The sequence below is a fragment of the Vombatus ursinus genome, unplaced genomic scaffold (genome assembly GCF_900497805.2).
Source record: "Vombatus ursinus unplaced genomic scaffold, bare-nosed wombat genome assembly UNPS02014801.1, whole genome shotgun sequence".
Lineage (NCBI taxonomy): Eukaryota > Metazoa > Chordata > Mammalia > Diprotodontia > Vombatidae > Vombatus > Vombatus ursinus.
In genome coordinates this window covers 5,661,083-5,687,921 of record NW_020954579.1, presented here as the reverse complement: position 1 = coordinate 5,687,921, position 26,839 = coordinate 5,661,083, and the positions used below count along the sequence as shown (strand labels likewise).

The window sequence follows — 26,839 nt, the reverse complement described above, 5'->3', positions numbered from 1 at the left end:
TATTGCTAGCTGTTTCCTATAAAAGTTCTCAAAAAGATGACCCCCAAATAGATCTCTTTTAAAATTGTTTCTCCACTGGGCATCTGTGGCAACTGGCATGATGTGCCAGAGAGTTCATGTAGCACCAGGATCCTACACTGATCAAGCACTTTACCAATGGTGCCTGCTATGAGTGAAATTAATTAGATCTGTGCTATCCTAGTCAATTTCCCTCTCAGCAGGCATTGTGGATAAAGCTCATCAATGTGGGAGGCAGAGTCTAGTTCAACCAGCTGCTGAATTGGACATGGAAATAAAGAAAAGTGGAGTTAGTAAAGGAGGACTGGACAACAACAATCTAAAAAGAATGAAAAAAATTCAAAGAAACATCCATGACCACAATAGGATATCTTCCATCTTTATGAATGCACCTTAATTTTAATGAGTGTTTAAGTTATCCAAGTAGATGAGTTTGAGGAATTTGCCATTTCATTAGCTTCAAAAGTTATTTAGTTGTTAGATGAATTTAGTTTTTAACTTCTAAATAGCTTTGGATTAATGTACAAAAAAGCCTGGCCAGTTAAATGGACATAGGTTTAGTCTGGACTGTTTTGTTTAATATAATACATGGGCAAATTGACAGCAATGCAGGCTGCTACTTCTGTGTAGTTCTGTTTCAGGTTTATACCTGAAGTTCTTTTGCTTCAAGGATTAAGGAATATCTGTGAAGACAAATGAATAATTCTTGGGGTGCCTTTACTGAGTAATTAAATGTATTTGTTCCTCTTTTAAATATTCGTTTCTATATATTAGCTTTTTCATGTAGACTTGAAACCAAACTTTTTTGACTTAAATTACTATTGTATTGAGAACCAAATGGGTGATTTTAAATACACAACTGAGACTGATATTGTCATACTTGATAACCTTAACAGGAAATTAGTTTTAAAATGTTAATTTTCCAAGTATGTTCCATGTCCAAGTAATTTCTGTTCATTTCTTTTTTTGGTGGGGGGGCAATCAAAGTTAAGTGACTTGCGCAGGGTCACACAAGCTAGTAGTAAGTGTCTGAGGCTGGATTTGAATTCTTGTCCTCCTGACTCCAGGGCTGGTGCTCTATCCACTGTACCACCTAACTGCTCCTTTTTCAGTTCATTTCTAATAGATTTTTTTTTTCCCAAATGAGTGTTATTTTTAAGTGGAATTTTGAAATCCCCTCCCACTGACAGAGATGGTGACCCCTACTGGTACTAGTAGCTTACTTGTGGAGCTCAAGGCATGGGTCAGATGCCAAAATAATCTTCATGCATAGATCTGACCATGTCACTCATTTAAGAATCCTCAGAGACTCCCTTTTTCTCTAGGATAAAATCAAACTTCTCAGTTTGTCATTTAAAGCAATTCCTAGTCTGGTTTTAGCCTGTCTTTCCAGACTTATTTCACATTACTCTCCTTCTGTGCACTCTCCTTTCTAGCAAGGCCTACTTGCTGTTCCCTAAATTTGGAATTCTATCTATCTCCTTTCTCCATGCCTTTGCATAGGCTGATTGATCTTCTACATCCTTGAAATGTACTCCTTTCTCACCTTCAAATCTTAGAAACTTTAGAATAATCAACCAAGAGTTGGAAAGAACTTTTAGTGGCCATCTCTTCATTTTACAGATGAGGAAACTGAGGTCCAAAAAAAAGTTAAGTGACTTATCTAAAGTAATAGTTTGTGTCAGAGGTGAAATTTGAACCCAGATCCTCTAACTGCACTACTCCCCTTCCCTCTCCCCCCAGCATAGACCCCTTTTTACTATGCTATTGCTGCTCTCATAATTTCTTTCAAAGCCTAGTCTGAGTACTACCACCTAGAGCAAGCCTTTCCTGATCCCTTTAGTGGTTAGTGCTCTTTTCCTTCTCAAATAGTCGTGTGTATATTTATCATTTCAAACCAAACCTCCGCCCCCCCACTACCAATGTTTAAGGGTCTTGAGGGGAGAGACTTTGTTTTGTCTCTGTATCTTTAGAGCCTAGCGTGATGCCTGGCATGTAGTAGGCTGCTGTTGAATTTAAATTGAATTAGTAGACAAATTGTACTATAGGGATGCATTTCAGAGGAAATGCAAGCTGTCTTCTTCTTCTTGGTCATAAGATCATCGGATCATAGAATTTGGAGTTGGAAGGAACCTTAGAGGTCATCTGTTTTATCATTTTCATTTATGGATTAGGGAACTGAAGCCCAGAGAGTCTGTGACCTGCCCAAGGTCATATAACTAGTAATTATCAAAGATGGGATAGTAATCAATCATAGAGGGGTACTTGATCTCTTCCCTTGATGATAATATAGAGTTACACATTAGAGAAACTAGAAAGGCCCCCATACCACTATGTTGCTTGAAGAAAACCAGCAGGGCAGCCTTTAGCTGGTATAATTGGGATAGATAGCCATGTGTTATAATTATGTCACATTATTTCTTGGAATATGTTCTGTTTGTAAATGCTTGAGAGGCAGAACCTCTGATTTCAGGTATGTTTTATATAATAGCACCTTATTGGAACATTTAGTTTCATGTATTAATGGTAATGTAATGTTTGGTGGTAGCTTTTGTTTTCTATCACCAGGTGAATGCTTTTCATTCATTCACTTATGAAAAGGGTCTTATCCTCATTGAAAGCAGCCTCAAAGGCATGCTACAGCTAAATAAAGTCTTGTCTGAGACCCATTCATTTCAGTGTGAAGTTATCTATCTCTGTCCTTGCCATAGTAACTTAAATAGGTGCTGTCTTCTAAAGAGCAGCAGATAGTCAAGCCAAGCATTTTAACCTTTTCTTTGTAATTTTATTTCCAAGTTGACCTTCTTAACATTTGCCCTCATTCCTTTATGGGAATAGTCTCTGGTAAAGAGGCCAGAGTTAACATTGAAAATATATTGAGGGGCAGCTAGGTGGCGCAGTAGATAGAGCTCTGGCCTTGGAGCCAGGAGGACCTGGGTTCAAATGCGGCCTCAGACACTTGACACTTACTAGCTGTGTGACCCTGGGTAGGTCACTTAATCTCGATTGCCTCACCAAAAAGCAAAATGCGTGTGTGTGTGTGTGTGTGTGTGTGTGTGTGTGTGTGTGTGTGTGTATACATATATATGTATATGTATGTATGTATATGTGTATTGAGATTTAGCCCATCACCAGGTACCAAATTTTCTCTGGGCTTCTGGTATATCTAGAATATTTGTGGCTAAGTCCATACCCCTATAAGGTGTTTCCTAGGCACTGTAGGAGAAAAGAGATTGACAATAATGACAATTTTATTAGCATCTAATGTATCTAGTGTCTAGTGTCTAATATTACTAAAAGAATTTTTAGTCTATCTTAGCAACCCTATCTTTTTACTTTAGTGGCATTTGACCAACAAAACTCCAACTGTTTTTTTTTTATTATTATAGTGCTTAGAAAAAAGCAAACAGTTTGAATGGGAAAATGAAGCCCTGAGAAGTGATATTTAGCCTCATTAGATATTTAACCTCAGATGGAAGTGGGTATATGGTATCTATACACTTAATATGGTGGTTAGTGCTTTTCAGGATCAGTGTTATTTAGTGAGTATCTCATTAACTTCTTAGTGTGAAAACATTTGTTATCACCTCTTTAAAAGACACCTTTTTTATTGGTGTAAATTAAATGTTTAATGTTCTTTTTGTATCTCTAGCATATGTATGGTATTTAAATAAGGGTTAGAGAGAGAGATCTAAAGTTTAATTCAAAAATAATTTTCCTGCTCTCAAGCTTATAAGACAGATAATAAGTATCCCTGGAGTTCTAACCAAAGTCCTCTTGTTCTTTGGGATTGACAGGGTGAAGACTAAATAGAAAGGGTTTTTTTTTTTTCTTCTAAACTTGGAAATTGAGTTTAACCTTCAAACTGGCGATGTCAAGGGTCCCGAGTCCTCCTCCTCCGGCAGAAATGTCGAGTGGCCCTGTAGCTGAGAGCTGGTGCTACACACAGGTAAGTTAATTTTTTTATATATTAATCTTAGAGGATTTTTGGAAGTCAGAAATGTGAAATTCTTTTATACCCTGAGGTTTAACTTTTATATTCTTAAAGGGAGGGATCATGCCAGGAGATGGCAACCTACAATAGGAAAATATGCCTGTAGCCATGGTCTTTTCAACCTTCCAGACCATTGTGTCACACAGTAGAACCTGCCTGAATGTTCTAAACTTGGTTCCAAAATCACAAGTAGCACAAACTGTTTGGAGAGAAGGCAAAGAGAGGTTAATGGATACTTCATTTACTTCATTCTTTTGCCTCAATGTTTTCCTCACTTTCAAACAAGTGTTTCAGGTATTCTTGAAAAAAAGTTGTGAAAGTGATTGCAAGATGTTCTTTGCATGTTGAGACTGCCCTTGTCCCTGCTTACCTTCCCTCATTCACCAAACCGTGCTACTTTGAAGTTGGCATTAAACACAGGGGAAGGAGGGAAGATCTGAGCTTCTCCCTGCTTTTTTGTGGTTGACTATTCTTCACTGAGTTGCTTTCTGACTTTCTTATAGATCAAGGTAGTGAAATTCTCCTACATGTGGACCATCAATAACTTTAGCTTCTGTCGGGAAGAAATGGGTGAGGTCATTAAAAGTTCAACCTTTTCATCAGGAGCCAATGATAAACTAAAATGGTAAGGAACACATTCAGCATAATGAAACTTAGAAGAAGTGTTTCCAGCTTGTCCAGTATTAGAGTTTATCCAACACAGATACAGGAGAATGCAGTCTTTAAAAAGTCTTCACTGAGTACCTACTGTGTGCATAGGACTGTATAAAGTGCTTAGAGAAATGTTTGGTCCTTGGCATTTTATTCATATTCATGCTCTGGCAAAGTATGTGCTAATGATTTGGGTAGCGTACACTTGCTGTGAAGAGAGACATAGGGTTAGGCTCCTGGCCAGGAAGAGGTGCCATAACTCTGGCTTGGCCTAGAGGGTACATATGGCTTGTAGATTGAATGTGGCAGGAGTAGCATCTGAGTCCACATGCTGTGGATTCAACTTGTGACATTTACACTTTTGATAGAACCCCGTCAGTATATAATTCTCCATATAATCTTTGTTTTAATTTATCTACGGATTTGCATCACTAGCTGTCTTTGTAAATCCAGTTAGAAATTATATCTATAAAATCATTTTCAAGGGAAATGTGGTAATTTTGCCTTTGTCTGAATTACCTTCCCCACCCCTCCCACCTCAAAAAACTCTTTAAAAAAAAAAACTCTAAATAACTCATTCTTAAGAAAAAAAAAATCCTTCATGACCAGATTTGGTCAATTTCTGTCAAATCATTGCACGTTTGATATATTTATCTAAAAGAGGGATTTTTGCTATCTCCTGCCCAAACCCACCCCAAAAAAACCAACTAAACCCCAACCCATTTATTAAGCCCTTGCTGTGTGTACAGAACACTGCCAGGTATTGGGACAAATGTTTAGATAAAACATAGGTCTTAACAATGGGGGGTTGGTAGGGGCAGAGTAGGAAACCAGTAAACAAAAATAGCTGTAATACATGTTATTACATAAGTGCATTAGATACAAGATGAAGTGACCTAAAAATGAAATGATCAGATCTACTAGAGAGAATCACGGAAGACTTCCCAGAAGTCTTTAAATAAATGTTGGTAATTCAACTGGCCAAAATGGGAAGGGAGAGGATTCCAGGCTCAAGGAACAGCCTTAGCAAAAGCAGGAAGGCATAATGAATGTTCAAAGTGGGGAAAGTTGCTCCTTTTGGCTTGAGCATGTGGAAGGCAATAATGAGAGATAAAGCTGGAAAGGAAGCGTGAAACCAGGTTGTGACCTTGAACCAGAAAAGCTTTGAGGAGAGGATTGGCATGACAGATCTCTGCATAAGAAGGATCCTGGCAATGATATGAAAGGTGAATTAGAGAAGGGTAGTAATGATGGTCTGCGCTAGGGTGCTAGTATTGGGAGCAGAGAGGAGGGGACAGATGTGAGTGTTTTGGAGAGGGGTGGAATGTCACCACCTAATTATATTTGAGAAGTAAAGGGATGGGGGCAGCTAGGTGGCGCAGTGGATAGAGCACCAGCCCTGAAGTCAGGAGGACCTGAGTTCAAATCTGGCCTCAGACCAAACACTTGACACTTACTAGCTGTGTGACCCTGGGCGAGTCACTTAACCCCAATTGCCCCCCCAAAAAAAAGTAGTAAAGGGATGAAGGAAGAATCTAAGATGGCCTCAAGGTTACAAGCACTAGAAAACAGGCACTACAACAGAAAGAGATTAATTCAGGAAGACCAGAGTTCAAGACAAGATGCAGCAGTTGGTGATGCAACAGGTGTTCTGATGTTCTCTAGCTCAGAAAAGAAGTTAGGACTAGAGAGAGAAAGTGAGTTCAGAGTCTTCTATATAGAGGTGATATAGTTAAGCCATAAGAAATGACTGAGATTCATACATAGTGAGAGAAGTTCAAAGACAGACCCCCTTGGGAAGCACCTCTATATTAAGTGGTGATGAAAGGGAAGAGGTGTCAGCAAAGGAGAAATTAGGTAGGAGGAAAAGCAGGAGAGAGCAGAAAAGTCACTGGGGTTACAACTGGTTATAAGAGAAGAGAAGAAAAGTTTGAAATAGTCATAGGGAAGGAGTAGTTCACAGATAAACAGTTCGCAAAATAGAATTGCTGCTTCTTTGAAGCTGTAGAAGAAGAAAGTATCCAGTACAAGGGAGATGGTCTTTAGTGTTAGAAGCTGAAGAGAGAGGGCTAAGGATGACTGAAAAAAAGGCCATTGAATTTGGTGACTAGGTCATCATTGATGACCTTAGAGCAATTTTGTTAGAATTTATGTGGTCAAAAGCCTGATTACAGGGGATTGAGAAGAGTGAATATGAAGAAAGTGGAAGTATCAGGTATAGACAACTTTTTAAAAATAATGTAGCAATGAAGAGGGATTAGAAAGGTCAAGGGAAGGTGTTTTGTGTTGTTTTTAAAGATTAAGTAGACCCAAACATGTTTAGATAAATGAAGGACTACCTCTGGGAAAAAATGGAGACAAATGAGAGAGGAGTTGACTACAGAGCAAGGTAGAAAGAATTGGAATTGGGGTATAGGGTTAGGCTTCAAGTAGAGTTTAGCCTAGGTGAGAATTAGGGATATCCCATCTGTGGCCAGAGGGAAGAAAGAGAATAAAAGAGAAAGTGATCATGCTGACAATGTTTGAGGAGTAGAGAAAGGGACCTGAGGAAGCCATCAGTCAGTTGGCTTCAGTCTTCTCAGTGAAATATAGGCTGTCATCTTCTAAGAATGTGGTGGTGCTGCTGCTGGTGGAATGAAGGCACAATTGGTTGTAAGAGAACAGAGAAAAAGTTTGAAATTGTCATTGGGGGAAAGGAATAGTTCCTAGATACAGAATTTGCAAAAGAGAAGAATTGCTGGTTTTACATCAAGAGCTCAGCTAAAATGTGCTTTTGGTTTTGTTTGTTTTTTGTGGGAGTGAGAGAGGTTGGGGGCAGCTAGGTGGCACAGTGCATAGAGGACCAGCCTTGAAGTCAGGAGGACCTGAGTTCAAATCCAGCCTCAAACCAAACACTTGACACTTACTAGCTGTGTGACCCTGGGCAAGTCACTTAACCCCAACTGCCTAACAATAAAAACAACAAACAACACTGAGAGGTTAAATAACTTGCCCACATGGTCACATGGCTGGTAGATGTTGTCAGAGAGAGATAGTACCTGAATCTAGGTTTTCGTGACTCCAAGGCCAGCACTCTTTCCACCAGCTGAGGTCATGCACCAGTAGTTAGCTAGTAGCGCTCCAAAGGATTGAGGACTTGGATAGAAAAAGGTTAACTGACCTAAAACAATTAGAATATTTAGTTAGAAAAAAGAGGAGAAATAAGTGATTTGAAGGGTTATGAAAAAAGGAAAAGGAAAAATTAATATACCAAGTGAAAATTAGGTCAATCTAAAATACCCCCCGTGTATTTTATTAATAAATGAATAGGTGAGCTATGGTCCTCCAGAGAATGTTCTACATTACTACTTGAGACCCAAGCCATGAGAACACAGCCACTTTTAACTTCATTCATATCTTGGTTGTTCTGGGTAGGTGTTTGCGGGTGAATCCAAAAGGGCTAGATGAAGAAAGCAAAGATTACTTGTCACTATACCTGTTATTGGTCAGCTGTCCGAAGAGTGAAGTTAGGGCAAAGTTCAAATTCTCCATCCTGAATGCCAAAGGGGAAGAAACAAAGGCAATGGGTAAGTCTGCTCTTCTTGGGTTGTCTCAGTGCTTTGGCCCATAATGACTCCCTCTGCTGTCCAGTTGTGACTTCAGACTGTATTTTTAAATCATTTTATTGATGTCTTTTTGTAGAGAGCCAGAGAGCATATCGATTTGTACAAGGCAAGGACTGGGGATTCAAGAAGTTCATCCGTAGAGACTTTCTTTTGGATGAGGCCAATGGTCTCCTTCCTGATGATAAACTCACACTCTTTTGTGAAGTAAGTTCACTGATCCTTCTGCGAGGCTGGCCATTCCTCGAGCTGGCTGGAATGCTGGGGAATCCACTTGTTTTGAACTAGGGAGGAAAGCAGGGGGGGAGCCCTTAAAAAGCAATGCCATGCACAAATTAGATTTGGAATGAGAGGATCTGGGTTCAGATTTCTGCTCTGCTCTTTACGACCTGTGTGACCTTGGGCAAGTCACTTCACCTCTCTGGGCCTCAGTTTGCCCATCTTTAAAATGAGGACATTGGATTAGATGATCACTAAATTATACTCTTGCTCTGTGATCTTATAAACCCTGGTTTGTGGGGTCAGCTGAAAGCTGCCTTTCATGATTTTCAAAGCTCCTGAACTGAAATGTCCTTTCTTACAAGATTTAAATGCAGGGGCTTTCTTGGTATTTGTAAAGGCTATATTTTTTACCTCGGGATCCTGGAGCTTCTCCATTGAAGGCCTTTGTAGGCATCCTTTTGAAGGGCTGTCACTGACAATAAGTACTCCGATTTGCTTCTAGTCAGGATCTGAGTACTTATAATTTATGCTGTTTAGGAACATCTGTAAGGTGGGAAGGTAAGAAATGTACTGATAGAAGAGATGCTCTAGACCTATGCTTAACCTGTGCTAAGAGATACCAGCTGTCATCTGCTAGGAAAGTGTAAGGAGGGGAGGAGTCCTTAACTTCAATGCTTTGTTTTCCCCATCATATGGTCTGAGAGCCACTTTCTTAGTAGTGTCAAGCTGCTGTGACACCTTGATGATGATAGCTTATATGCAGACAGTTTCCCAACTATTCATAAGAAATGTACAGTGGCAAGATCCAATCTTCAGCTAGAGACAACTTTTGGCACACAGTGGATAGAGAGCTGGCCCTGGAGTCAAGAAGACCTGAGTTCAAATCCAGCCTCAGACACTTACTAGCTGTGTGACCCTGGGCAAGTCACTTTAACTGCTGTCTGCCTCAGTTTCTTCATCTGTAAAATGGAGATAATAACCCCTATCTTGAGATAAGCTCTGTATAAATGTTAGTTATTTTTATTGAATTAATGCTCCCATCTGATCAACAGGTAAGGAATCCTTGCCTCTAGGGATCTATATGAGCAGCAGAGATCAAAGTGGCAGTACCTGTTTTGTTTTCCATGTCACAGCTTTTCCTGTGCCTCTATGGAAAATTTGGTGTCCAGTATAAAATTTGGGGAAAAAATGTTTTTTAATACCATGCTGCTTATATAAAATGTGGTTTTGTGGGTTAGCTGCTTCCTCTTCCTTTTATTGCTGGGGCAAAGGGGAGACAGTCCGTTGGGGGGGTGGGTGTCTAACTGTGGAGAGTGTGGAAATTGCTCTGTATCTGATGATTTTTGAAAGTTGAATTCCACGTAGGTCCAACTGGTCACAGATGACACTCAGTCAGCCAGAAGGAGGAAGTGGAGGAACAATCAGGTAGTTTAGTGTGGGGTTAGATGCTATTTTAAAAAACAAAAACTATGCTCAGGCTTTCAATTTTGTGTGGTTACACAATCTAATGCAAAGAAACTACCCTAAGAACAGTCTTTGCCTATCTTGGAGCTTTTTATTTCAAAAGTGACTAGAAAAGGTAGAAAAGCTTAATTCCTACTGGAAATGAAAGGAAGTCACTGAAGCCTTTGTTTTCTTAAGGAAAAGAAACAATCCTCTAAGTGTCAACTCCATTTTTTTTTATTGGCATTTTAGACAATGCCACAGCCTTTATTGCAACATTCTAGAATTTCACAGTGGAATAGCACAATTTCTCTCCCCATTCGTAGGTTCAGCCTCTTCCCATTTTTTCCTCAACCTATTCCAGCTGCTTCAGCCTGCCTTGTGTTGACAGTCTTCATTTGGAAGCCAGTTTGCCTTGGTCCTCACGTGGCTGCCTATTTTTCTGCTGTTGAGTCCATGGCTGTTCTCCAGTCCTCTTTGCCCTCACTTTTCCATATGAGATTCCCTCAGGAGGAGAAGCCTTGTGGTTAAGTTTAGCTTTGCCTTGCTAACTTGAGAGGGAGGTGAGATTACACTTTGGGAGTTGGAAGATGTTGAGCTGGGAAGCGTCTGCTGGATTCTGCTGACGCCATCAGTTTCTTCCCATCAAACCAGGTGTGCCATATGTTCCTCTCACACTTCTTAGTTGGCCACAGGTGCAGAGCTCTGTTTCTTACTTTTGGACTTGTGCCCAGTGAGACTTGTTTCCTGTTCCAAAGCTCTCTGTGGACTTTATAACATTCATCATTGCAAGACAGTTGCATGGAGTGTGTGTGTTTGTGTCTGTGTGTTTAAAAAAAATCTGTAGCTCATCTTACCTGTACAGTGAGGAGATTGGACTAGATGACCTTTAAGGTCCCTTCTGACTCTGAATCCTTTGATCCTAGTTTGTAACACTTTTTCATGGTGTGTTCATCCTTGGGTTTAAATTCTAACTCCCTGATCATTGCTGTTTCCTACCTTACATGGAATTTTTATTATAACGTTTATTCATATTCACATTTAATTTCTATTTGATGGCCCTTGATGGATGTAATACTCATGCAAATTCGCACTGAATACTTAATGCCCCCATTGCCAGTTTACTGCTTTGTTCCTGTCTCTGGTTTACAGACTACTGGTTTATTGTGGTATAATGCAATTGCCTTCATGGTGACTTTGTCACATCTAGAATCCACCAGAGAAATCTCCAAGGTGAAAGACTGAGAAAATTGATCACTTTTGTTTGTACATTTTGGGATATTTGTAGTGGTGTTATTTTAATGAATGTTTAGATAAATCATAAAATCTTAAGGCATGGGAGCAATCTTTGCATGTAAATGGATAGTACAGATTCCACTTTTGGTGATTAAGTCAAAAATCATTCCTTCTGTGTGAGGAAATGCAGTGATTCTGAGTATGCCCTCCCCTCATTTAACTTGTTATAGTCCATTTAATTATCATAAGCATTCATATAGCATTCTAAGGGTCACTCTTGATCCCTAGAACCTTGAGAGTTCAGTTCCTCTTGTTTTATGGGCGAGAAAACTGGTGCCTGAAGAAGTCAGTTTGCTGAACATCACACCAAAAATCAGTGTAGTGGAGCTGTGATTAGAACTCGTAAGCCTCCTAGTTTTTTTTAAAACAAAGTTTCATTCCATGAAAGGGAATGGAGATGGTACTGTGTGTGAGGGGAAAGACAAAGTTAATGGTGATTGGCTTTGGGAGAATGAGGGAGAGAAATAAGTACCTTCCATTTGCATTTTTTTAATTAAAATTTATTTGGATTTTTTTTTTGTTTTCCTGACATCTACATTTCCCATAATGAAGGCTAAAAAAAGAGGAAAAAATTTTTTAAAAGTTGAGCAAAACTAAAAAACATATATAACCTTATGTATAGTGTTTCAAATCGATAGTTCTATCAGTGCTGCAAAGAAGCTAGGGACAGTGCCTTCTTTGGGTGGGAGCTTGGTCATTATAATTTCACATCTTTTGATTGTTTTGTTGCTTCTGTTCTTTCCATTTCCATTGTTGTAGTCATGAATATTGGCTTCCTGGTTCTATTTCATTTTCTATCAGTTCTAGTAAGTCCCCCCCCCCCAAAAACTTCTCTTTATTAATTGTATTTGTTGTTTCTTATTTGACAGTAATCCATTCCACTCATTATATATTTTCATAACTATTCCCCCAGTAAGTTTTTCATTTTGAACCTTAAAAAATAGAGGTATGGAGCAGCTAGGTGGTGCAGTGGATAGAGCACCCACCCTGAAGTCAGGAGGACCTGAGTTCAAATCTGGCCTCAGACCAAACACTTGACACTTACTAGCTGTGTGACCCGGGGCAAGTCACTTAACCCCAATTGCCTAAAAAAAAAATAAAAAAATAAAAGTAGAGGTAAGAACTTGGTTTGACTCCTGAATATTTTTACTTGTGTTGACCAATGTCTCTCCTAAAATGAGCTTTTTAATTTTGAAAACAAGCAGCTATTAGCAATGAAGATACATATTTTCCATCTACTGGGTTTGTGTCTTTGAAATAGGATGTTTCAATACCAACTTTGCAGTGTTGTGATTAAGATTGATTTGACCATTATTTTATTCCCAGGGGCTTTTAAACTTTTTTAAAACATTCCTTCTGGCTTCAGACATACCGTATCCCTTCTTAATCTTGGCCCAAGATTATTCTGGCCAAATTTGAAATAAGTGGATTGCCCATTTTGTTTCTCTAGATTGTATTTAAATACACAGATATTAGACAAAATTTAACTTTGCTATTTAACTTTAAATTCCTATAACTCAAGAAAAAGATTTTTCAATGTGGTAGACTCTGTATGCTCTTTAATGAAAACTGATTTTATTTAGAAAAAGGAATGTATTTTTAAAAAAGAAGCTCTTACAACTTTAAATTTAGGTTTACATAGCCTAAGTGAGATGTCTTCATGAAGCCATTTATAAGAAAGAAATGTCACATTTGTGTCAGGTTTACGGCTGCAGTTCTGAATGAGTCTCTCTAGTCAGTTTTATGGGCAATGGAAAAAATCTTTGTTTTACCCCCAAATTGCCTTTTTTTAATATCATTTGCAAAATATAAAGATGCTTTTTAATATTAAAAGTTTGGACTCTCAAGACTCATTTGTTAAATACCATTTAAAATTTATTTTTATTTAAGTGTATTTAGTGATAGCAAAAGGTGCCAAACCTGAGAGCCCTGGTGCTTGTAGCTTTCTAAGTATCTATAGAACAAACAAATCTAGTTTAGGTGTCAAAATTACAAATCAGTTTTGACTATGTCTGGTTGTGTAAAATTCAGTGGTGACTTCCTCAGTTCATTTCACTCAGTCTATTAAATGCTATCAAGTGTTAATGACCGTGAGTTGCTCTCAACCTAGTTTAATTTAAGCTGACAATCCAGTACCAGATCTCTAGTCTTTTTGTCCTTAGTCCCATAAGGCCTCTACCCCTCCTTGTGTAGAAGTTTGGTTTAATTGATTTTTTCAATCCATTCTTTGGTCATCAGTGTTTTGGTGCTGTAACTGGAAACAGACATTGTGTTTGGCATTTAATGGCAAGGGACAAGAACTGTTACCATGATTATGCACAGGTCAAGAGGGAAGTCTCCATGGGGTGGATTTAACTATACCCCTGGCTATCAAAATATTGCTATAATCTTTTCTGATTAATGTGCTGCTAAGCACATCCATAATTTATCAACTTGGCTGCCTCACTGCCCAAGACCATAATGGCTAGTTTAAAACAAATGAATAAATTTCCAGACATGACAGTACATATCCCTCTCCTGCACAGAAGAGACTAAGGGTGAGTTGGATGAAGCATTAATTTTGCCTCTGGGTTTACAGCAGCCTTCAGTGGATGACTTAAATCTTGATTTTAAAAAGCAAGTTGGGTATTGGGGTTGTCCCTGAGCTGTCTTTCCCATCGAGCTCTATCAAAAGAAAAAAAGTGGGAAACTAGAAATTATACTTCAGATTCTTTTTTCACTTAAACAGGACGACTTTTAGCAAGTAGCTTCATCTTATAGTGTCTATTTTCTCATCTCTTTAAATGGTGATGATTGTACTTACTACCTTTTGGTATAGGAGGTAAAGTTGGACGCTGACTTTTGACAGAGAATGTAACTGCAAAGCCTTAGTGCCTATAGTCAGCCAGTCAACTGGCATTTATGTACTGTTTATGTACATTTATTATGTACCAGGCACTTGGCTAAGTGCTGGGGAGATATAGAAGGGCAAAAGAAAGTCCTTGCTCTCAAAGAGCTTCTGGCTTTTGGGGGAGAAAACATGCAGACCATTGTGTACACACAAGCCATAGACAGGATAAAGTGGGAATAATCAACAGAACAAAGGCACCAGCATTAAGGGGATGGAAAAGCTTCTTGCAGAAGATGGGACTGTAGGTGCACTAACTTGCATTTTAACAAGCAGTGAGGTGGGTCTGTTTCTTGTTTTTGTATGCTAAACGATCTACCAAAATTTCTTTGACTCACCTTAGAGAAAATACCCTTGCCTTTTTGTCTGTGTCCAGTTAGCTTACTGGTTTAAAGCATACTGTTAATTATAGGCCATGGTCCTGATCTTGATTTTACTATGAGCTAGTTACTTTTATATTATTCCAGTCAGCCATCTTGCACGGGTGTACTATTTGGTCCCATGGGGTACTAAGCAAGAGAGTGATAATGGCTTGGCATAATACATTACCTTACCTTTAATGGAAAAAACAGCTTCAAAGCACTTGCCCTACAGATTATGTGTCTGTAATGTCAGCTTCATATATGGAAGATGGCACATTTTATTTTCCTTGTTCTATACCCTGAATTAAATAGAGTATCTTTGGGGCAATGTGCTTTTAGGTTAAGAAATTAGGCTAAATTCTGCTAAGGCATCTGATTCAAGCAGTAGACTTTGCGGAAGCTCTTGGTGCTTGCTCAAGGCAGAATATGGTGGGTGCTATTTTTTTTCCTATCATGTCTGCCTTTTTCCCCCCTGGGATTCTTTGCAGTACTTACCAGGCCAATGAGAGAAAGGGTGTTGGCTAAGATTAAATTTCTGAGCAGTATGAACAATTCAGGTTAGGAAATAGAGGGAGAAGGCACTGTCCCAAGAGAGGAAAAAGAAGAGTTAAATTTGTTTTTGAAATTATTTGATTCAAAAAGGTGAGGTAGGGCTGATTTTAGAAGAATACGACTAGTCCATATTATCATCTAATTGCAGTACAGAAACTTGGGGGGGGGGGTAATTGGCAAGACCTTTATATCTCCCCTTTCTCCAAAAAAAAAAAAACTAATGGAAAAAGCTTTGATATACATTTCCTGCCTTTCACAGGTGAGTGTGGTACAGGATTCAGTCAACATTTCTGGCCAGAATACCATGAATATGGTGAAAGTCCCTGAGTGCCGGTTGGCAGATGAGTTGGGAGGACTCTGGGAAAATTCCCGCTTCACAGATTGCTGCTTGTGTGTTGCTGGCCAAGAGTTCCAGGCTCACAAAGCTATCTTAGCAGGTTGGTATTAATTCCAGGGGTGAGCTTTAGTTACAAGGTAAGATCTTGAGAGTGGCCAGGTATCCTCCAACTTTTGTAATTGACTTTAAGAAGCATTTATTTAACGTCTGCTGTGTACAGGGAAGTGTACTAAGCACCAAGGGTAATATAGAGATGAATAAGTTATAGGCCCTTCCTTCAAGGACCTAGTGCTGATAAGGGAGGGGAGGGGATGAGGTGGTAGGGATAGAAAACAAGACATAGACAAACACAGCAGAGTGGGAAAGTGGAGGTGATGCACAAATACAGTACTTCAGGAATTCACAGGAAAGGAGGTCCTGTTTTTGCTGGTTGAAAGCAAAGCAGGGTCATCAGGAAAGCCTTGACATGTGAGCTGAGCCTTGGAAGGGTGAGTAGGTGGCAGTACAGCCTTCCAGGAAGACAACAAACAGCATGAGAAAAGGCCTGGAGATGGGAAGCATGCACTGACTTGGGAAAGGGCAAGTAGATGAATTTGTACCATTTACTTTATGACCTGTTATGTAAGTCACTGAATATCTGTGAAGGCTTCTTTTTTTCTCATCTTAATACAACATGGTTAAACCTAGACAGTTGTTAAGGTTTATTCCAATTCTGATATGCTATGAATCTCTGATATTTAAAGAAAATGTACTATATTCATTTGTGTATTTGTTTTTAGTAACATTTATCATCTCTCCCACCCCTCACCATATTGAGAAATTTATTTTTTTCTTTTATTTTTTTTTCATATTGAACAATTTAAAAGCAAAACAAAACCATGTAGTCCAACAAAACAAATTCCCACACTGGCCATGTCTAAAAATATAGGTCTAATTCTGGATTTTAAGTCTTTTCACCTCTCTGGCAGGAGGGTGGGTAGCTTGATTTATCTTTAGTCTTCTGGACACATTTATGATTATATTAATCAGAGTTCTAAAGTCTTCCAAAGTTGTCTTTCTCTCTAAAGTTTCCCAGTTTCCTTTAAAGCTGTCCATTTCATCATTTCTTATGGCACCATAAATTCCCTTACCTACATATACTATATAGCTTGTTTAGCCATTCCCCAACAAATGGGTGCTCGCGTGCATGCTCAAACAAACACACACACACACACACACACACACACACACACACCCTTAGTATCCAATTTGTGGTTACTACAAAGATTGCTGCTCTAAATATTTTTGTACATACGACTCCTTTTTCTCTTTATTTGATCACCTTGAAATATGGATGAGTCTAGTATTAGTAACTTTTTGAGCCTAGTTTCAATGTGCTTTCCAGAATGGCTGGACTGATTTGTTGGTCTAGGATTCCCCTCTATAAGACAGGCTATAAGCTACTGAAGGTTTTGGCTGTGATCTCCTCAGACTTGTGAATTGAAAAGATTAATTATGGTCAATGCTTACCCAGATGGGTTGGAGCAGGGAGGGAATTGAGTCATTCCTTTTAGGAGTCTGTTGCGGTGATCCAGGCAAGAGATAATAAGAACCTGTATACACAAAGAGGTTACAGTGGGATGAGGGAGAAGGGGGATGATTGGAGTGAGATTGAAGGGGTAGACTAGAATAGGATTTGATAGAATGTGAGGGAGAAGGAGGAATCAAAGATGACTGTAGTTTGAGGAATCTGTGACCAAATATATTTTTACACCATGGGTCACCCTCCATCTCTTAGATTCCTTAACTTCCTTCAGAGATCAACCTAGGTACCACTAGGAGAAGAAGCCTTTCCTGAATCCTCTCATTGTTAGTGTCTCTTCCTTCTCAAAGTATCTTAAATTTACTTATCTGTGTAAGTGTTGTATTTTTTTCTGCCCTGAAATGGGAGTTTTTTGATGGCAGAGACTATCTTTTGTTTGGCACTTAGTCCATTCCAGTGCCTCATACATTTAAATAAATGCTTGTTGAATTGAATTGAATTGTTCCCATGGCTAAGTAGCTCATTCACTCTAAAGATGACCAAGTAGTTTCTTCTTTAGTGCTGACAATGCCAGAAATTCCACTTCTTTATTTATACCGCTGCCATGAACCAGACTCCCACTTTCTGAAGTGAAGATGAAGAAAATGGTTTTTAGGCCTTTGGGAGGTTCTAGAAGCACATGTAGTAGGAGCAGATTTGATATCAAAACATTTTTAAAGTTTTTCAGAACTATGGTACTTTGCATACACAGTAGAGTTTAATAAATATTTGATTTTGATTTTTTTTTGTAAAAACACAAAGCAGTATATTGATACCAGTTCCATTAGTTATTTGAATCTGCTGTAATGGGTTCTTAACCTAGTGTGCATGAACTTCTAAAAAAATGCTTTCTGATAACGCCCTTCTATGGTTTCCTTTGCAATCTTATGTATTTTATGCGCTTAACAAAATTATTCTGAGAAGACCTCCATAGCCTGCCAAAGGGGTCCAGGACACACAAAAAAGTTCTAGACTATAAGCTTCTTGAGTGCAGAGACCTTGAATATGTAAATTTTGTATCTTCCCAGAGCCTGGCACTATTCCTGTATACAATAGAAACTTAATAAATGTTTGTTTATGAAACTTTTAATTTTTGAGGTTACGGTGAGAGATTGTTAACAGAATCATAATAACATTATAGAAAATCATGTGCTCCATTCCCATCATTTTATGGCAGAAACAGGTTCAGAAAGATCAAATGAGTTGCCCTAAATCACAAGCTTGTTGGAATCCAGGTCTTATGCACTACACTTTACCCACCACCTTTCCAAGGCAGCTTTGGTCATGTTTGAGGCTGAGACTGCTGGTAACTTTTCTTAGTCCCTTTTCTTTGGCAGTAACACAGGAAGCAGATTACATGTTTTGTCATCACTGGGTAGGATAAAGCATTTCAGTGGTTATAAGTTAACTCTGTGTTTCTATTCTACTTTACCATAGCCCGTTCTCCTGTTTTCAGTGCCATGTTTGAGCATGAGATGGAAGAGAGCAAAAAGGTATGTGCCTGATGAAATGTGAAAGCATCTATTTAGATAGGTTTCTAAATCTCAGGTCACCTGCTATCAGCTTTCAATTATCCTTGCCAATAGAGGGAAACTGTTGTGGATGACATAAAATGATAGATAATCCAGGGTCTATTGATATTTGATTTAGAAATGCAAGAGGTTTACCTTCCTAATTCTGTTTCAGTTAGCTTAATATAAAAATTCCTCCATCAGAGTTCACCTTGTCATTATGGTGTGAGGTGACCCAATGTTTTCCAAGCCTGTGCCACTGTAGTACGCCCCTATGAAACTGGGAAGACTTAGATTATGTGCCCAGGAATAGATTGTGCCTGTCTTCTAAGTATCAGCCAAGCTAACTTCAGAGAGGCTCTTCTCCTGGGAAGTTGGACAGAGCCAAGCTATTTTTGGCCACAGCTACTCAGGAAATTGTGATCTGCCTCGGTGGAAAGAAGGAATTAAATCACAGGTTCTTAAAGCATTGAAATACATTAAAATTTGTTAAACGATCCATACATAGTAATTGGGATCTGGCCCTTCTTAAAGGTTATCTGGGAACCACTTTACAAGTTATTTTGCTGTTCATTATGTTTCAGAGAGTACTAAGGGATACATGTAGGGAAGAAGGGGCATTAGATTTAAATAGGACACAACACATTTTCCCTAACCCATTATAATCCTTCTAGTAAGTATTTTAATATTATAAATCTCTCTTGGAACTTAAAATTAATAATAAAAGTAGATGATAAATTGTTCTTTTGAAATTTTTCTCTTTTTGGGTGTAGAACCGGGTAGAAATCAATGATGTGGAGCCAGAAGTTTTTAAGGAAATGATGTGCTTCATTTATACTGGCAAGGCCCCCAACCTCGACAAAATGGCTGATGATCTTCTGGCAGCTGCAGACAAGGTGAGGCCGGCATCTTAGAGGCTCACGGTGTGCTCTGATTTCCTGGCACGCCTCTATTTTGCACTGTTAGGAAAGAAATATGAGTTTGATGACCCCTACTTTTCCTGCTCTCCCTCCATTTCCCAAACTGATCCATGTCATCTTAATGTAATGAACCAATCGCCTGCTGTGAAATTAACTATCTAGGAAAAACCTCAAAAGGGGGAGGGAAAGATAAAGAATGATCCTTTTTCAATTTGTTTCTTAGTTGGCATTTCCGGTTTTTCTCAAGTGGTTAAGTTGAAATATTTGCCAAATAATCCAGGGCATCCTGAGTGCACCAAGGGGTGCTCCTTGAACCTCTCCCACAATACCACCTAGTAGTTTGTGAAAGCAGGATTCCAGGAGCAGCGGCTGGTGAGGAAACAAAGAATGGCTCTTTGCTTGTTATTTGGTGTTTGCCATCTTGAAAATAATTCTGCTTATGGAGAAATTTAAGGGAAGTGTGCTGGGAGGATTCGTGTAACTGCAGTATTAGACCTCGTTGGTGGAGAAAGGCGATTTTTCTGTTGAAAGCATTTTTCTCTTCCTGCTCTGATGCTGCAGAACTCATCAGAGGGAAAAGATCCTTCCTAGGATCTGCTCATCATCCTGGTCTCCCTCCACCTCCTTTTGCACCTCCTGAGGATGGAGGAGAGCACTCTGTGACTTCTGTTTACAGGTGGAGATTTTGTATATTTCTCAATCAGATGTGTTTGTTAACTTTGTTTAGTTGAATTGGGGGCCTTCTTGTGGGGTGGGAACATTGTTTATAAGGTAATTTAATGCTGATATCAGAATTAGTGTGACAAGACTGAAGATATTTTCCTCTGAGTCTTTTAGAAATACACAAGCTATACATAATAGAGATTTGTGGCTTCATGTACAGTCCTCTTCTTCTGTTCTTCCTGTCTATCTGAAAATGTTTGATGTTTGTTAAGTACAAAGCAAAAGAAAGATTTTAATTTTAATTTTAAAAAATCTTTTGAAGGGAATAAGGCTATGTAGGTTCCTCAAATTATTCTTCCTCCTTGAGGATACCCGCTTTCCAAAGAACCATAGAATCATAAAGTGTTAGAGCTGGAAGGGACTTTTCCAGGCCGTCTAGTCCACCTCCTTCATTTTACAGATGAAGAAGCTGAGGGCTTAGAGTAGGGGGGGATATGATTAACCCAGGGTTATACAGTGACCTTTGCAGAGCTAAGACTATAAATCTCCTGATTCCCAATTCATTGCTTCTTCCATTCTGCCAAGACACAGTGATGATTAGCAATCCATAACTATTTATTAGGCATTGGTTGGTTTGAAAGTCCTGAAGACATACAACAGGCAGAGATGTAAAAGTAAAAGATAGACTTGTGCTTAAAATGTCTTTGAGCTTATATCCCCTTTTCATTTATTCTGCTGGGATTTTTGTCATCTAATGGATATTCGTCCACTGGAAGCTAAGACTGTCCTTTCACACCTGGGTACTTTTCGGTCATTGGATAATTTTTCCCCCAAATTTCATAAGACAAGTTGACAGTAATCTCAGTTTACAGACAAATACTGACTTGCAAGACACTTAACTCACTTGTCCAGTATTGTGCAACATGCCACTGGTAGAGCCAAGATTAGAACTCTGCCCCTGGGTTTTTCTTTGGCTGTTTAGCCAGGGAACCATGTTGCCTTTGACCTATTGCAGCTCCACAGGGGAACAGCTTCTGCAGCTATTCCCAGGCAGGATATTGTCAGCACAACATGTTCACTGGTATTAAAAAAATCAGTTAAAAGTCATTGAATCTCAGCATCCCTTACCATTCATGAAAGAGAAGCTGATAAAGGGTAGAATTTTCAGGTTCTACTCAGAATGTTCTAACTTTTTGGGTCTTGCCCCAGCATATTACTTTAAAATTTCATTGTGAGCTTAAGGAAAGCAGAAAAAGAAATCATTCATGGAAGACCTAAAACATCTTGTGTTTGTCCAAGAGGCTAAACCAGCTTCTTCCAAGCTTTTCCAATCCCCTGAGGATGTGTGTAATTAGACCAAAAACAAAGCACATCACGTCTGCCAGGCCCAGGAGACACAATTTCAATCTCTTGGGTAAGTACCACTATTAGGCAGGTTTTTCAGAAGCATAATTAAGAAAAAAAACTTAGTCCCCCCGGGACCAAAATGGCTACTTGTGTCTAATTATGCAGTTGGGATCAGAGCTATTCGTAGTACAGGTCCTTATAGTACATGTATGGAGGAAGAATGGGAAGAAGATTCTCCCATAGCTGTAGAGAGCCAACCCCCAGCCCCCACCCCCAAGCTGTTCTAGCCTCTGAATGCAGAAATCTCATCCCACTTTCTCATGTGGTGTCATTCTTCTTTTACTAAAACTGTTTTCCCAGTTGCACGAATGCAGAGACTGAGGGAGCACCAAAACCAATAAACCTTTCTCTCTTCGTCTCTTTCTTTTTGCTCCTGGATATCAGAGTGCCCAGCAGATTTGCCCTCCTCATCCAGAATTTATAAAAATACAATTGGCCTCATTTTTATTGCCTGAAGGGATGTTGCCCCATAGAATTCTGAAGCTCCAAAGATGGGTCCTGTAAGGAACCTCTACATGCCCCCATGGCACAACAGCCCACCAGGGAATCCTGTTGAATTACATTTATGTTATGCTGGCTTAGTTTCTTCCTCACAAAGTCCCAAAGTCAAGTCACAGTCTCACATTAGGAACTGAACAACACTGTTGCATTGAAGCCATCCAGATAAATTGTGTATTTTGTGCCCAGCCACAACCCAGCTTCCCACATCCAGGGACATTTAGACCTTTTTACTTAGATGGTAGGGAGTTTAGAAACCAGGATTGGGGAGCGGGGGTCTCTTCTGCTTTGTCCATGTACCCTGTGAATCTTAACCTTAACCCCAATAGAATGAGATTCCATTTAGCCTTTTCTAGTCAAAAGAAGGCCTTGAATGAGATTGCTAATAGCAGAGGTTCTGATAAAAAGTCACCATGGGATTCCTTTTCCCGTTTGGACTAATGACAATACCCGGGCAAGAAAGTGGTGGAATAAAACCGTATTTCATCTCCCTCTGGTTCCAAAACAGTATGTAGCTGAAGTTTTAAAGTGAAATTGCTTCTGAACTGTGTAAACAGTAGCAATACAATATGCTACATGGGGGTGGATGAGACTAGGATACATTTTGGGGAGAGAGACTTCTATGAATTTCTAAATAAGAATCTTTGTGTGCCAGGTACTTAAAGTCCTCTTGGATGCCCTCATTTAAAGCTTAAATAATTGACCCTTGAAATGTGCCAATCTGGTACGAGTAAATGAACCAGTATTTTTTGTGGTATGTCAGTGTGTGCAACTCTATCCCTGTGTCTAATGGAGTCTGAGGTCTGTCTGGAGGAGGGTGTACTGCCAAGAAAAGCAACTTAAGAATCATTCTGCCCATAGCTATTACTGCCCTGACCATAGTGGTGTTTGTGTCTCACAGTATGCCTTGGAGCGCTTAAAGGTCATGTGTGAAGACGCACTCTGCAGTAGCCTATCCGTGGAGAACGCAGCAGAGATTCTCATCCTTGCTGACCTGCACAGTGCAGATCAGCTGAAAACTCAGGCAGTGGATTTCATCAACTAGTGAGTTGTCATCTTCTAGGACTTTTTTGGGGGAATGGGGAGAGGGGGATTGATGAGGGAAAACTCAGTGCTGGTGACTTCATTAACCCTTCAGGTAGCAGGTAGGGATTTGTGTATTTTAGGCATTTCTTCAGCTGGCAGTATGGAAAATAGTATTGCCTTTGTGGGTATGTCTTTCTGGTGAGTTGAAGTTTTTGATTAATTTTAAAAGGGAACTATATTAATTTGTTCTTAACTTACTGACTTGAAAGAACATTGTATCTTCAGAAAGTACTTCTTTTACTTCTTACTTCAGTTTTGAGATCCAGTCCAGTAAAACTTAATTATGAAGATCTTCTGAGATCAGAAATGTGTATTATGAGTTAATGAGATTTATCTACCAGTGAAATGGGGGTAAAAGGTTGGGCTAATCAGGAGATTGGGCTCTTCAAAGTGGAAACAGTCGATTCCACCAGATCTGTTCTCTTATCCTAAGTGAAAAAATTATCTGACTATGAAATAATCCCAGTTAGCAGTGGCCATCAAGCACATGAATGTGCCTGGAGAATGTCAGTTTTCTCTGAGCAACAGTATCTTACTCTTGAGTGGGTGTATCTCAGGAGAAAACTCAGGAGACATTTTATCCCAGAGATGGGACAGAGACAAGAAGCAGAAAGTGTAGAGCTTCAGGACTCAGGAGTATGGCAGATCTGAGACACATTGCTAGAGGAGCCAGTGAAACCAGGGCATTTCATGGTCAGGTCATTTTTTTCACTTAAGATAAAAGAACAAATGTGTTAGAGTTTCTTTAATAGTACTTCATATTTTAACAAAAGTGGCTTAGCTACCTTAGTAGATAAACTTCATTAACTCGTACATTTCTGGTCTCAAGATCTTAGCATTTAGCCTTTTCTGGACCAAATATGTTGGGTTCTTTAAAGTAAACTTCTTGATCAGCCTGCTAGAGATATGGGTGATCAGCATCTATTTCTGGAAATCCTAGAAGAGAAAGAAATATGTTTCTGTGATAATCCATGAGATTTTTTTCAAAAGTCACTCATTGACAGGAGGAGAGGAAGTCTGGATTTTGACTCAGTAGAGGATTGTAAAGTATGTCAACCAGTAAGCATTTATTAAGTGCCAGTTATTGTGCTAGAGATTGGGGATAAAAAGACACAAATGAAACAATTCTTGTCCATCAAGGAACTTCTTACATTTTTTATGCATGTACATAAAGAAGTATGTGCAAAATGGATACAAAGTAAGTGCTAGGTAATGGGAGGGGTGAGAAGGAGCACTAGGAACTGAGAGGAGTCAGTCACCTGCAGAAGGTGGTGTTTGAGCTGAGTTCTGAAGGAAATGAGTGATTGTAAAAGGAAAAAGTGAGGAGAGAATGAATTCCAGGTACTGAAAAGATAGGGAGAATGGAGCTGAGTGATCACAAGTGAGGAAATAGCAAAAAGGCTAATTTGGTTGGACTATAGTCCAAGGAAGTAATGTATAATAGGTAGGAAAGGTAAGTCTGGGTTGTGAAGAGATTTAAATGCCAAACAGGAAGAGACTCAAGAAAGATAAGTTTCACAAAAATCTGGACACAAGAGAGTATCCAGGGGAGAGAGAGTTAACAGTGTTAAATGCTACAGTCAGGAAGTCTGAGGACCGAAAAAAAGCCATCAGACTTTACCTTTGAGGTCGTTGGGAACTTTGAATAGCCTTACTGTCCTTGTCCAAAGACCTGAATTTCAGAGAAATGGAACAAAGTGTAGTGAGCAAAACTACGAAGTGCAGTTGCAATACCTTCACATCAGCCAGATATGTGAGACCTTGTAAATCTTTTTGTTTTTGACATTTTTAAAAGTTGCCAGAGGTAGATACGTACTTCATAATTTGCTTGCCTTCTCTTTTCACCATTAACTGGTCTGTCTGTGTTTCTTCCAGTCATGCTTCAGATGTCATGGAGACCTCTGGATGGAAGTCCATGGTGGTTTCACACCCCCATTTGGTGGCCGAGGCATACCGCTCCCTGGCTTCAGCACAGTGCCCTTTCTTGGGGCCCCCACGAAAGCGCCTGAAGCAATCCTAAGGCCTCTGCTTGTTGCAGGACCCAATTTTTCCAGAAGCAGCAGCACCTTTGCCGTCCTTGACCACTACGTAAAGACAGCTCAGTCTGTGGAGCTTTTACTCTATTATGGGGGAAAAGACTATTTCATGATACCCTGACTTTTAAAAACAGCACCAAGTAACTTGAGGGGACATAGGGGGAGGGGAGGGCCTGGGGCTCGGGGCAGTTCATCCTAACGAAAACCCTGTTGCTGCATTGTCTGTGTGTTCCCTTCAGCTTGGACAAGTCGATCCTCCAGGGATTTGGTTTAGGTGCTGACATCCCACGAAGACATCCGGAAGTGGTACTAGGGTATAACCCATCTCTGCATCTGACAGCACAGAACAGATCAAATCGTCAGGTGCCTGGAATAAAAAAGACAAACAAACAAACAAAAAAGGACGCTTAGTTTTTAAGAGAAGGGGAAAGAAAAAAGGAAGAGGAGGAAAGAATTTTTGATGGAATTTCTCAAAAGGCCGTTTCTGGAGGATTCCAGTAGTATTTATGTTGAGAGAAAGAAACTTTAGTCCTTTCAACTGTGGTAAAACTGGGACGTTTACAAAAACGCCTTACCCTCATATACAGTGAACAGAAGAGCAGTTCTCTCTTGTTATTAGCACTTATATGTTGTTTGCAAAAACGGAAAACACCCTTTATCGTTCTGTGAGGAAAGAAGAACCGGTGAAGGTGAGAGGAGGAGAGGAAGCCCTCTGGTCCGGGAAACAAGAACCCGACGTGGCGCCCTTGGCAAAGAGTCTTGATTGGTTTTGAAGAACTGGGGGAAAACAATCCTTCATCCCTATCTTGTACTTTCTTGACAAGAACTGTGGTTTTCTGTTTTTAGATATTGTGGAAAATGTTTTCTGGCATTTTTCTCTCATTTTATTTCTCCCTCCTCCTTCTCCCCAGCCCGCTTTTTTGAAAAGGGTGGGGGGAAAACTAACACATTGTTAGTTGTTCACTAACACTGCGTGGGGAAGAAATAAACACTGAAAACACAGTGTTAATTGTTCACTAACACTGCGTGGAATAAAACTCTAAAAACACTAATACGCAGTGTTGTTCACTAACACTGTGGGAAGAAAAAACCCCACTAAAAACACTAATATGCCGTGTTAGTTGTTCACTAATACTGCATGAAAAATTTCTGGTCCTGAAATGCTCAGTTCTTTTTACCTGACTTGCCGCCTGCATAGGAGCCAGTCCTGTTCTTTTCCTTTCCTGCCTCCCATGGGGAGAACTTCCAAATGGTCATTTTTTTTCTTTTTGAAAATATAAATAATTACTATTTTGTACTGTGTGGTATCCCTGGTTTTCCTTTTTTTCCCCCCTCCCACTCCTTGGCCTGCCTTCTGGATCAGAGGCACCTGTTCAAAGGACTTTCCAGGTCTGGTTGGCTTCCTAAAACTACATCTGACCAATGCCATTCTTCCAGGTGTTCTACTGAAAATAGTGATTCTGATCTCAGTGCCTGAGCAGCACAGACTCAATGTCTTTTCATGGAAAAGAGGGTCAAAATGACCGGTTCAAGCTGCCAACCTCTGCCAGCCCCCTGCCCTTGCACCTTAGTGCTGCCCTTTCACTCCTCAGGGTAAATGTTAGGTAATTACTCCTCAGGGTTGCCAAGATTGGAGCCCAGTGTAGAAATGAGAGTAAGAGAGTCTGTCCCCTCTGAAAGTCCTAAGAGCTGTGTCCACTCTCCACACCAAATTACAGAATCATACAGAACTACAGAAATTACAGACCTCACTTAGTAACAAAACAGAAGGAACAATTAAGAGATTGTAATCA

At 39.6% G+C, this 26,839-nt stretch overlaps 1 protein-coding gene across 1 annotated transcript; it reads left to right on the top strand.

The window, feature by feature from the left end:
• The first annotated feature begins 3,815 nt into the window (after nt 1-3,815).
• Nucleotides 3,816-26,098, top strand: SPOP (speckle type BTB/POZ protein). The gene is made up of 9 exons (XM_027872924.1): nt 3,816-3,967; nt 4,516-4,637; nt 8,078-8,229; nt 8,345-8,472; nt 15,287-15,464; nt 18,363-18,418; nt 19,210-19,332; nt 22,826-22,968; nt 24,886-26,098. Exons 1-9 carry the CDS (start codon nt 3,890-3,892, stop codon nt 25,028-25,030), a joined length of 1,125 nt encoding a protein of 374 aa, XP_027728725.1. The 5' UTR covers nt 3,816-3,889; the 3' UTR covers nt 25,031-26,098.
• The last annotated feature ends 741 nt before the right edge of the window (nt 26,099-26,839 follow it).